Here is a 13103-nt window from a genome sequence, read left to right on the forward strand (position 1 = left end):
TTTCACACCAAAAATTCAGAGAGACATCTCATATACAGTCACAGTGTCAAAGAAAAATTAGATCTTGTCTTCAAGCGCCGTGGCCGTGCTCTTCAATTTACAAGAAAAAGCAATTGAGCTAGGTCCGTAAGTGCTTAATTAGGTCTAAACAAGTCAACAGATATACTATTTTGGGGTATAAGCCCGAAAGAAGAAGACAGGGAAAGAGAGAAGTGGGTACAACCAATTACATGCTTAAGTGGTGTTTGTCTCTTTACAGCCTTTTTTAGAACTGTTGTTCAAAACATCAAAAGACCTTGAAAATCAATCTCATATTTTTCAGCTGTCAAGATCATTTAAGTTGGTAGATCCTATACCTAATAAATCATCAAAATCAGCTGGAGAAACTTTTAATGTCTTTTATTTATTAAGTTACCCTACAAATACTTATTGACTACCTAACAACCATGTGGCAGGTACTGTTTTGGCTAAACACCAAAAGCTAATAACTTAAAATGGGGAGTTGGGAGATGAGGCCTCTATGAGGCAGTATCTTTGGAGTTCCTCCCACTCTCTAGTCTCTGAAAGACCATTAATGAACTGCCCATTGACATGACATACAGCTGGTAAAGACAGATGCCACCAAGCCCTTTCAAATCACTGAGAGAAGATGAAATTTTTAATAAGACATGAAAAGTCAGAATCACAGATATCTGACAACCAAAAATGTGGTCAACAAATTTAGAAATTTAGAAACAAAATACAAGAAGTTAAATAAAGGGTCTTAACTTTCACAACCTTCCTGTCAGGAATAACTCACTATTCATGAGTTGCTAACAATGCTTTTATTATTCCAGAGCTCCACCTTAAATAACCAAAGCTAAAGAAAAATTGTAACTATGGGGTAAAACAGTTCAGGAAAATTATTTAACGATTCAACTGATAAATTCTGTAAACCAAAAATCAAATTTGAAGCCCCCCAAACCAACCATCTGAATGAACTTCCTCCTCTAGGCCAGTGCCCATAATATATAATTTAACCTGAAAGACTGGTTCAGGCCATGACAAGAGGCAGGGGTTGGACTTGCCTCATCATGTCCTCTTCCCTTTTAGAATTCAGGAAAAGTCAACAAGAATTTAACATTAAAACAGAGGTTAAGCGTGATAAGAAACATTTCAAACTATTATCTGTCAAGCCTGCTACCTGGAGGCTTCATCTGCATGATAAAACTTTGGTCTCCACAACTTCTTATCTTAACCTAGACATTCCTTTCTACTGACAACTCTTTCAACTAACTGCCAATCAGAAAACTTTTAAATCTACCTGTATCTTGGAAGCTACCCTCCCACCTTTCACTTGTCCCACTTTGTGGACCAAACCAATTTGTATCTTCAATGTCTCATGTTTCCCTAAAATGTAGGAAATCAAGCTTCCCCCTCACTACCATCCCTACCACCTTGGGCACATGTTCTCAGGGGCTCCTGAGGGCTGTGTCACAGGCCATGGTCACTCATATTTGACTCAGAATAAATCTCTTCAAATATTTTAGAGTCTGACTCTTTTCATTGACAATTTCAGTTTATTATGAATTTGTAGAATATTAATAAAAGGAAATCTAAAAGCTAAAAATAGGGAAACATTGCAACTTAAAAATAAATCAAAACTCTCCAATATAGATTAACAAGACTAAGGAGATAAATGAGATGTAAAAGAGGTAGCACATGCTGAAAAGTTAACTGCAGGAAAAGGCTTCAAGGATATGTATGTGAATCATAATGCTATAATAGGAAAGTTTTGGCAATCTAAACGTTTCCAGAATAACAATTTAGAAAAATCCTGCTTTCCAATAAAAAACTTTTACTACTACTGAGTGCAAAACAGCTCAATGAACCTGGACCTGAATTACTCTCACTGAAATATATTTTCATTAACAATTCGGTGAATGTTTTTCACAGAAAAATACCCACAAAACTAAAGTACTTACTCTCTAATAGCTATCTTTTCAGAATGCCTTGAAGATACTGAAGACATGCTCTGAGACATCTAAAAAAAAAAAACAAAAAACAAGTTTATGAACTTACACAATTTGAGTACCACATGTATTCTTATCGCAAAAATTTCACCCACTGTTACATACATTCAAGTCTGTGTCCAGCTTTAAAGAGCCCAAACTAATAACATTTTTTTTTTTTTTTTTTTGAGACGGAGTCTCGCTGTGTCTCCCAGGCTGGAGTGCAGTGGCGTGATCTCGGCTCACTGCAAGCTCCGCCTCCCGGGTTCACGCCATTCTCCCGCCTCAGCCTCCCAAGTAGCTGAGACTACAGGCGCCCGCCACCACGCCCGGCTAGTTTTTTGTATTTTTAGTAGAGACGGGGTTTCACCATGTTAGCCAGGATAGTCTCGATCTCCTGACCTCGTGATCCACCCGCCTCGGCCTCCCAAAGTGCTGGGATTACAGGCTTGAGCCACCGCGCCCGGCCATAACAGTTCTTATGTTCATTAATAATTCCTTTACTTCAACAATTAGCAAATTTGGTTAGATTAAAAACTGATTTTAGAATCACATTTTATTTACATTACATATTTAATCTTAAAAATAAAACAGAGAAAAGGACAAGTTTTTCAAGAAGGCTTTGAAAATTCTAATGCATTAGTTTCAAAATCTTTCCTTTTGGAAAAATAAAAATGTTGGAAACAAGTGCTCAGCACAGCCAAAAGAAACAAACACTTGAAAAATTTATCAGCAAAGCAACTTTACTTCTGCAGAAGGGTGCTGCTCGCAGCCGTCAAGGTTGCAAGAGAACACCAAACAAAGGAAGGAAGGGGTTTTTATCTCTAATGCAGTTTGTTTCTGTGTCCTATTGCCTAGGGTTGGACCACACAAACTAAGCTGATCCCAGTTGGCTTAGACCTAAACTTTTTACAAACAGGATTTGTTGAGAAAAGGAGAAGGCAGCGGGGAGAAGTGGATGGGGTTGATTTACAATCTTACAACTTATGAACAGGAAGTTGAGTCTTTGAAGAGGAACTTAGTTGTCCCAACATACAAAAACAAACAAACAAAAAAACCCAAAAATATTTAAAATCTCAAGCCTGGGCAAAATGGTGAAACCCTGTCTCTACCAAAAATACAAAAAATTAGCTGGGCGTAATGGCAGGTGCCCATGGTCGCAGCTATTCGGAAGTCTGAGGTGGGAAGATCACCCGAGCCTGGGAGGCAGAGGTTAGAGTTATAATGCAGCAAGCAAAGACCACCTGGTGACCATCAAACAGGCCATCTGGAGGCAAAACGCTATCTGAGGAATTTAGAAGTAATTAAACTTTCCTAGCATGTGGATACAGGTCTTTTTCAAAAATGTTGTAAGTAACCAGAATTTCTACACATCTCCGGAATGTATGCATGCCAAAACTCACTGAGCAACCCTTGCTGACACTGAGACACAAAAATGTCTACAAATGTAATCATTTATCATGACCCACATGGCCAATATTGGTCCAAACTACCCTTAAGATCCCACCTTAAGTTCCATATATGCTTGTAGGGAAAATTCACCACAGCGCTCAGTCCTCTCTTGCTGAGGCGCCCCACTACACTCTTCAGCAGCATTAGCTCTAATAAAACTTTCCTTTTTCAAACCTATACTGTTGTCGGTAAACTCTTCTTACCAACCCAGAGTCAACCATTTTGCAATGCCAGCGCTCTGACACCTTGCCTAGCAAACAATACTACTCTGTTTAAACTGGGGTAGGAGCATAAAGTTCTGAAGGCTGAGAACAAACCTCTTTTCTCATCTTCAATGCAACTTCTGAGATGTCTCAGTTTAAAAAAACTTGTGAACAATCACGAAACAAAGATGTGATAGCCACCCATTTCCTCTATTGATGATGAGCACAATGAAATGGTAACTGATAAGCTACCTGATAACCTATAGCCATAGCTTATCAGGTATATGGTAGCTGATAAGCTATAGCCATAGCTCAGTTGGGACTGTTCTGCTCTTCAAAGAACCTTCAATCCATTTATCCACACCATCTCATAAGACCTGGAGCATGGAAACCAAGGTCTTTGAAGCTTGAAAGGGTGGTAAAAACATCTATTTTTCCCAAGCAAAGCGAGCACAATGCATGGTTGCACAAACCAAGGACAGATAAGGATTTTTTTGTTTATTAAGTCAAATTTTGATGCTCTGAATTTCCTCCATTTCCCTCTGAACACTATCTGGTAAAATGCAGGGCTCTCAATAGGTGTTTTAAAAAAGAGAAATAAAACAATAAATAATTAACTAGGAAGGCCTAAAATTGCATAGCAACTTCCTAAAATTATCCAGACAAATGGTCTATATCCTGCCAGTGAAGACTGACCATCATTTTTAAGACTATAATTCAACTTTAATTTTTTAAAAGCTTAAGTTTTTTGTGTATTATAAATGAAGACAATGGAAGAAAAAATTTGTGAATATAGCTGTAAGTCTATGTGAAAGTGTGATTTACATTTGGACACCTTTCTGAATGTGACTGTAACGCTCTCTGGGTCTGAAAGACAATTTATTCTGTGAAAAGAAAACAAATCTTGGGAACCAAAAATCACTAAGGAAAAGGGGAGGCCAAGCTGGGAACTACATCAGGCAAACCTGCCTCCCATTTTATTCCTAAAATAACATAGCTACAAAGACCTCACAATTTGCCCACAAGAAAATTTCTTGTGGACAAAGAACAGACAGAACTTGAAGTCACCCCTCTGTTCTTCTGCTCACGTGAAACAAATGCATATCTGATCGTTTCCTCGGCCCTACTGTTTCACTAAGTCAGACTAAAGCATAAGTGACAATTCCTCTACTCTCCTCTGACATGTAAATTGTGTATTCAGTGAAAGGCTAATCACAGTTTCAAAATAATGCAACCATTTGTCTCTTATCTACCTATGACCTGTAAGCCCTCTCCCCAGCTTTGAGTTGTCCCACCTTTCCAGACAGAACATCTTACAAATACTGGTTGATATCTCGTATCTCCCTAAAATGTATAAAACCAAGCTGTGATGTGTCCTGACCAACCTGGGCACAACAAGGTATTTTTATTTTTTAAACAAACTAAATTCTAAAACGTATTTCAAAACTTTTCAAAAGTACTGAACAGAAGCCTTAAACTGTTCCTACTACCTTGTAAACTGTAATTATCAGAATTTGAAAAAATAAAGTTATTGCTTTATTAAAACACATAATTTGCTATAAAATGGACTGTTCAAATAACTGGTTACATTCACAAGTTAAAGCCAAGGCAATTTGGCTGGGTGCAGCAAAATTCCAGGCAATTCCAATTTGCCTGGAATCCCAGCACTTGGGGAGGCTGAGGCAGGCAGATCACTTAAGCTCAGTAGTTCGAGCCCAGCCTGGACAAGATGGTGAAACCCCATCTCTAAAAAAACAAAAAAACAAAACCTAAAACCAAACCAAAACAACAATTAGCCAGGTGCGGTGGCACTCGCCTATACTCCCAGCTACTTGCTGAGCTAAGGCAGGAGGATTGCTTGAGCCAAAGAGGTTGAGGCTGCAGTGAGCCAAGACTGCACCACCACACTTCAGCCTGGGCAACAGAAAGAGATCTTGTCTCGATTTTTTTTTTATTAAAAACAAAACAAAACAAAACAATAAAAACCAGGGCAATTTACAGTACCATATGGGATCTCTTGCCTTTCAGGCACTTTCACCTAAAAATAAGACTCATGAAAAGGGCTGGGTGCAGAGGCTCACAGCTGTAAATAGCAGCACTTTGGGAGTCCAAGGTGGGCAGATCACTTGAGGCCAGGGGTTTGAGACCAGCCTGTCCAAAATGGAGAAATCCTGTCTCTACTAATTATGCAAAAATTAGCCGGGTGAGATGGTGCACACTTGTAATCCCAGCTATTTGAGAGACTAATGCACAAAAATCGCTTGAACCCGGCAGGTGGAGGTTGCAGTGAGTCGAGATTGCACCCACTCCAGCCTAAGCTACAGAGCAAGACTCTGTCTTAAAAAAAAAAAAAATTCATGAAAAGATATAATGTATTAAAATTATGCACACTTGTGAGTAAATATATTAATCTTCAAAAGGCTTATGAAGCATAGCTCAAAACTGATTTTGATGATTCTTTCAAAAATAATCTTAGGTGCTTCAACTGATCAGATCTAAAGTCGTAAATTCGCCAAGACATTATTTAATTTCACATTAAGAAAAAAGTCCGAATCTAGAGTCAGGAGATAACTCTGGCCTGACTCCAGCATTCTGAAAATCAATAGGATTCAATGACCAACGTGGACCAACAAACCTACTATAGATAAGTCAATCAAAGCATACATTCTCTGATGGAATATAATGCAAATCATTTAAAATGTTAAGACCAATTTACCAAGAAGAAAAATCTTACCAGTCTTTGATTTAACCGTTTATTTTCTTCTTCTTTCAATTGCAATGTCTGCAGGTAGAAAAAAAAAGAGAGACCTGTGGTTTATCCTTGTACCTACTCAAATAAATCTAAACAGTGATTGTCAAAAAGTTTTCATCCGACAAAAATGTTTGGTTCGGGCATGAAAAGTTCATGGGGATATTATTTTCGATGAATCCTTTCCAACTGTTTTCATTATCTACTGGCTTAAATGAGAACCAGAGCAATTTTAGATACATTTACCAAGGACTGTCAAACATTAATACGCATTAGAAACACCTGTGAAATACATAAATATGTAGTAAAATCTGAGATCTATCCCCAGAGACTTTGTTAACTAAGTCATGCCTAAGAGAATATATCTGGCATCTGTAACATAACATCTCAGGTTAAGCTGACGTAGGAAATCACATAACCCTTTAATAATAGAAAACATGCTATATTCAAATGAAGTTGTACAATTCTGAATTTGGATTTTTATCAATTACACTTGTAAAGAAAAAAAGGCATTGTTGAAAATCTATACACCTAAAGAATGAAAAGTAATCTATGAGCAATGATCTGCCAAATGTGTACCAATTTGATCTTATAGTACCCTTAATAAAGGAAACCATTTATTATCAGTTTTTCCTTGTCCATTCCAATTCTCTATTTAAAACATAACTCCCTTCATTACTTATTTTTGTTTTTGCCCATTTCTAAAAAGTATTTAATACTTTGTTTTTGAAACAGATGTTTAAAATGGCTATTTATGTTATTTTGCTGAATTCTGAACTATTAGATAAAACTATTACTTTACACACGGATTTAATAAAAACTACCAACTTTTTCCTCTCATACAGACTTAATTCATTGGGAAATTACAACAAATGGGAGGGTTGAAATACCACCAACTGCTTAGCTAGTAGTTTCTTTAACTGTATCCGAAAGTGAACATATTAAACATGGTACTTCAAGAAGATAATTTACTTACTCGTTCTAACAGCATTATCCGCTGTTTTTCTTCAGACAACATATGAATATTTTCTCTAAAAGTGAGAGAATAATTGAGTTTCGGTTTGAAATTCTAAACTTTACATTCTTCAAGATTTTAGAAATTAAAATATTAATACAGATCACTTTAATAATTTAAGGGTTTTCATAAATTTTCAAAAGCAGCTTATTTCAGTTAGCATGTAATTTCAATGTTGTATATTCTCTGTAGCAGACCTAGATCTACAAACCTTTTGAAATAATAAGTAAAACTTTGTGTATGCATTTATCTAGAGATGTCTTTAAATTTCTTATTTTTCCCAGGTATTAAGAACCACTCTTCTTCCTACTTGTGACTGAATCCATGTTACTGATAAAGTCGTAGTTCTTGAGTGGCTAAAGACTTCAGTAGATTTACTAAGTGGATGCTATGCACTCACTAGTTACTATCCCAGGTGTGAATTTGCCCATTACACTAAAACATCCAAAAACAAACTAGAAAATTTTTTTAAATGCTGTAACATTAGAAAAAACAATTATTTAGGTTTTAAAATTCATCTACAGGTATAATCCCCCAATTATATTTTAAGCAACTTGATGCAAGGCAGGTATTCTGTCTTCTTCAACATGCTAATTATTTAGGAAGAGGTTTTGCCTAATATAAAGATCATAAAGATTGAGTTCTGTAGGAGTTTTATAATTTTAGCTTTTACACTTAAGTCTATGATCTATTTAAGTTAACTTGTACATATGGTGAGGAAAGGGTCCAACTTCATCCTTTTGCATCAGGATATCAAGCTATGCTATCCCTGCACCATTTGCTGAAAAAGCGATTTCCTTCATGTAACTGCCTCAGCACCCTTAATCATAATGCAAGGGTTCAACTGACCATGAATACAAGGGCTTATTTTGGACTCTCAATTCTATTCCACTGATATATGTCAGGCTAGCACTACAGTGTCTTATTACCCTCGCTTACAAATTTTAAAATTAGTCAAATAGTGTGAGACTTTGTTATTTTTCAAGATTGCTTTGGCTATTTTGGGACTCTTGCAATTCCGTATAAATTTTAGGATCAGCTTGCCCTTTTCTGCAACAAACACAGTTCAGATTACGGTAACAATTGTGATGAATTTGCAGATCAATTTGGGACAGGCTATCATCTCAAGGAGATTAAGTCTTCCAGTCAGTAAACACAGGATGCCCTTCTGTCTTAACTTTTTTCCACAATGTTTTGTAATTTGTACAAATCTTGAACTTCTTTTGTTAAATCTATTCCTAAGTATTTTTACCTTTTTGATGCCATCAGAAAAGAAACTGTCTTTTAAATCTCATTTTTGGATGATTCATTGCTAGTAGAAAGAATGATAATTTTTTTTTAAGAGACAGGGTCTTGTTTTGTCGTCCCTGTTCACAAACTCCTAGGCTCAAGCGATCCTGCTGCCGCAGCCTCCTGAGTAGCTGGGACTACAGGTATGCACCACCACAGCTAGCGCCAGTTTGTTTTTGCACACTGAACCTGTATCCTCCAACATTACTGAACTAGTTTATTAATTACAGTATTTTTTTAGAGGAGTCCTTAGGATTTTCTAAATAAAAGATAAGGCTATGTATGCAAATAGAGTGTTTTATTTCTTGCTTACCAATCTAGATGCTTTTTTTTTTTTTTTTTTTTTTTTTTGAGACAGAGTCTTGTTCTGTTGCCCAGGATGGAGCGCAGGGGCACAATCTGCAACCTCTGCCCCCCAGGTTCAATCAATTCTCCCGTTTCAGCCTCCCAAGGAGCTGGGATTACAGGTGCCCACCACCATGCCCAGCTAATTTTTCTATTTTTAGTAGAGACCAGGTTTCACCATTGTTGGCCAGGCTGATCTTGAACTCCTGACCTCAGGTGATCTGCCTATCTCAGCCTCCCAAAGTGCTGGGATTACAGGCATGAGCCACTGCATCTGGCCAATGCCTTTAATTTCTTTTTCTTGCCTAAGTGCCCTTGATAGAACTTCAAAGTACAATGTTGAGCAGCAGTGGCAAGAGCAGGCCATCTTCATCTTGATTTTAGGGGAAAAGCATCTTACATTATTGAGTATGATGTTAATTGTGGGTTCTCACAGATGCCTTTTAATAGGTTGAGGAAGTCAATTCCTAGTTTGTTGAGTGTTTTTATGATGAAAGGCTGTTGGGTTTTGTCAAAAGCTTTTTCTTCATCTATTGAGATAATCATGTTTTTTTCTGTCCATTCATTCTACTGATACAGTGTATGACATAAATTGACTTTTAGATGTTAAACCAACCTTGCATTTCTGAAACAAAGCCAATTGGAATTTGTTTTGTATTCTGCCAGATGGGATCTATTAGTATTTTGCTGATAATATTTGTGTCAATAGTTACAGAAGATGTGTTTTCTTCTTTTTGATGTATTTGTCTGATTTGGTATTAGTATATAATACTGGCCTCACAGGCTTATATGAAGATGCAAATGACTGCTTTCCTCTGAGTGGGCAGGGGTGAGGTACAAAGGACCCCACACCTACTGGTTTCTTACTGTGTACCAGACCTTCTCAAAGGTGCTCATTAAATTTAATGCCTGTCCGGGCGCAGTGGCTCAGGCCTGTAATCCCAGCACTCTGGGAGGCTGAGGCAGGTGGATGACCTGAGGTCAGGAGTTCGAGACCAGCCTGTCCAACATAGTGAAACCCCATCTCTACTAAAAATACAAAAATTAGCCAGGCATGGTGGTGGATGCCTGTAATCCCGGCTATCTACTCGGGATGCTGAGGCAGGAGAATCGCTTGAACCTGGGAGGTGGAGGTTGCAGTGAGCCGAGACTGTGCCATTGCACTCCACCTGGGGGAAAAGAGTGAGACTTTGTCTCAAAAAAAAAAAAAAAAAAAAAAAAAAAAAAAAAAAAATTAATGCCCAAAGCAACTATCTTGATGGAAAAATAAGGGAAGATGACTTGCTTAAGTTCCCAAGCAGGTGCCAGACTCAGAATTTGAACCTGGATCTGTTTGAACGAAGGGACCATGGTGATTCTATGATATCTTTTGGTAATCACTTGTTCGAATTACTTTATCTCACATGGGGGTGTAGTGTTCACTGACCCACTGGGCATAATTCTTTGTGTGGCATAATGATCTGGACTTTCTGCCCTTGGAATCTCAGTTCCCATATCTGAAATCCCAGAGGTGCAACTAGAAATGCAAACTCTACTTGCAAGGTCCTTTGGAGAGGAGCCCTTTCTCCTCCCAGTTCTGTGTCCCACAGATATAATTGTAAGCACAATTTTAGTGGTCTTTCACTATATTCAACAGAGAACTGTTAAGAAAGTTCTAAATTCCAATAAGCTCTGCCAGGATTTCAATGTAATTCAGTAAACATTTGCTATATATGAATAAACAATAATAATAAAAAAACCATTCCCTGCCTTTCCTCACCAAAATGAATATATTCATTACTACAATAACCCCTTTATAGGTAATGGACCACAAAATGTCAACATTCCTTGTAAGTAAGAATGGCTCAACACTACTGCCATGATCCTTACCTTGGCAGTATAGGATAATTCTGGTGCACATACTATGTACAGTATGAGAGTTCCCCAAAATAATTCATTCGGTAATGTTTTCTTACATTTACAGTTTAAAGAATTAAAATAGCACAACTTTCAGATATACGGGCTGTGGACAACCAGTAATGCTAAAAATATTTCCTCTCTTCAGAGCTTTATAACTTATGGAATTGCACTACTGCTTTAAAAGCCTTAAATAACAGCTGAAAATAGCCATACTTACTGTACAGACATCATGCTTGTCTCCATTGCTGAATCCACTCTTCCTTCATCTGCTGTTTCCACGGCGGATCTATCTGATTCACCTGGCAGTTCAGGTGCACAAGCTCCATAAAGTTCTGGGGCTGTAGCTACATATGGTGAAGGAACAAAACTGCTACTACGCAACTTACTGACTTCTTCTTCAAGCTTTTTCTTTTCCTCAAGCAAACGAGCTCGATCTTCAGAAAGTGACTCTATCAAATCTGAAAGACCCCCAAATTGAAAAAAAGTATTACGTAATGAAAAAAACCATTTTGCACGAATGCATCTTTTTCACTTTGAAAAATTTAAAAAATAGTACAAAACAGTACAAACCTTTATCCCGTTCTTGTTGCTGCATTGTACTTTTCAACTTATCACTAAGATCGTTTATTATGTTTTCTTTTCTCATTTTCTCTCTTGTTAAAACAGTGTTAAAATTGGTCTGGAACAAGATAATAATAATTATTTAAATTTATCTACATGTACTTAGCAGCTAGGACTTAGAAAATAAACTTGCAAATATTCTTTTCTGTGGCACATTTGTACATGGAGATGATAGGGTGTGATTTGTGAAATGTTTTTAAAATGAAAATGCAACATACTGTGGGCAAAGGTTCTACTTTCTTGGTTCCAATTTAAGTCTCTTGAAAGCAAATCCTATTTTCTTATTATTGTCCATGTATTTACTGTCAGAGATTTTGAAATTTTGAAGAATTAGAAGAATCAATAATTTAGAGTGCTGTTAGACACTTTTTTCCTGGAGTAATCATCCTGCCTCTGAAACCTTCCTTTTGTCTTGAGCATTTGATCACCACCCTAACAATTTTGGATATGACTCTATCTTCCTTATTTCTCTTATTTGGATATCTGCCATGGTCACTGGAATGCTGATTTATATTGGCTAGACTTGTTACTCCCCCACTTTTATAAACTCTACTATGAAGCTCACATACCCAACTGCCTGCATGGATCTCATGAGACAATCTGGCAATTTTAACTGCACAGTTCTTTAATAAAGATGACTGAATTTGTTTAAAAATTTTGCTTAGGCCGGACTTGGTGGCTCACGCCTGTAATCTCAGCACTTTGGGAGACCGAGGTGGGAGGACTGCTTGAGCCCAGGAGTTTGAGACCAGCCTGAGCAACAAAGCAAGATTGAGACTCTACAAAAAATTTAAAAATTATCCGGGCGTGGTGGCACATGCTAGTAGTCCCAGCTATTGGGGAGACCAAGGTGGGAGGACTGTTTGAGCCCAGGAGTTCCAGGTTACAGTGAGCCATGATTGCACGACTGAATTCCAGCCTGAATGACAGAGTGAGACCCTGTCTCTTAAGAGGCAAAAAAAAAAAAAAAAAAAAAAAAAAAAATTTACTTACAAGATTTCTGAGCTTCTTGAAATGTAAAAGCAATGGATGAATGATGAAATGATCTAAATTGACTCTTCTCATCTGCCCAGTATTTCTAATTCCAAAATTTTAAGAGCTCTATGGTCCTTGGATCAATGAATAATGCTAACAATGCTGGCAATAGGGAGATTTAGGAAAAGTAACACAGTATTTTTAATAAAACTTTAATAAATTCATTAAATATTGAATTAAATACAATTTCTAGCCACAAAGCATACAGGAAGATCTCTCAAAAAGAAACACTTACGATATGGCTTTGTATTAAGCCATCTCTATGTATTTTATTTATATATAGAAAATAAACACTTATATAATATAAACCATTATGTTTATTTTCAAGATCTTTGCCATTTCTGTAATTTGAATTTTTAGGAAGATTATCACAACTTGTAATTGGCATATGAAAAAAGGGGGCTAGTTAAGAACCAATTAGTTCCAACTCAGAAATCACCTATACACAGTTAGGTACAAATCACCTTAAATAAATATAACTTAACATACACATCATGGAAAAC

At 37.0% G+C, this 13103-nt stretch overlaps 1 protein-coding gene across 4 annotated transcripts in view; it reads right to left on the reverse strand.

Moving 5' to 3' along the window:
- Window positions 1-13103, reverse strand: part of RB1CC1 (RB1 inducible coiled-coil 1) — a 97058-nt gene that overhangs the window by 6569 nt on the left and 77386 nt on the right. For 3 of the 4 annotated variants that reach the window (XM_073998813.1, XM_005563310.4, XM_005563309.4), the window contains 5 exons: window positions 11515-11623; window positions 11162-11402; window positions 7372-7426; window positions 6381-6428; window positions 1965-2023 (listed from right to left, as the gene is read on the reverse strand). In XM_073998813.1, the coding sequence (XP_073854914.1) occupies window positions 1965-2023; window positions 6381-6428; window positions 7372-7426; window positions 11162-11402; window positions 11515-11623 (512 nt within the window). Of the gene's footprint in view, window positions 1-1964; window positions 2024-6380; window positions 6429-7371; window positions 7427-11161; window positions 11403-11514; window positions 11624-12563; window positions 12703-13103 lie in introns of those variants that run through there. The other variant, XM_015454854.4, reaches the window with a different exon arrangement.

The sequence above is a fragment of the Macaca fascicularis genome, chromosome 8 (assembly GCF_037993035.2).
Source record: "Macaca fascicularis isolate 582-1 chromosome 8, T2T-MFA8v1.1".
NCBI classification, from domain to species: domain Eukaryota; kingdom Metazoa; phylum Chordata; class Mammalia; order Primates; family Cercopithecidae; genus Macaca; species Macaca fascicularis.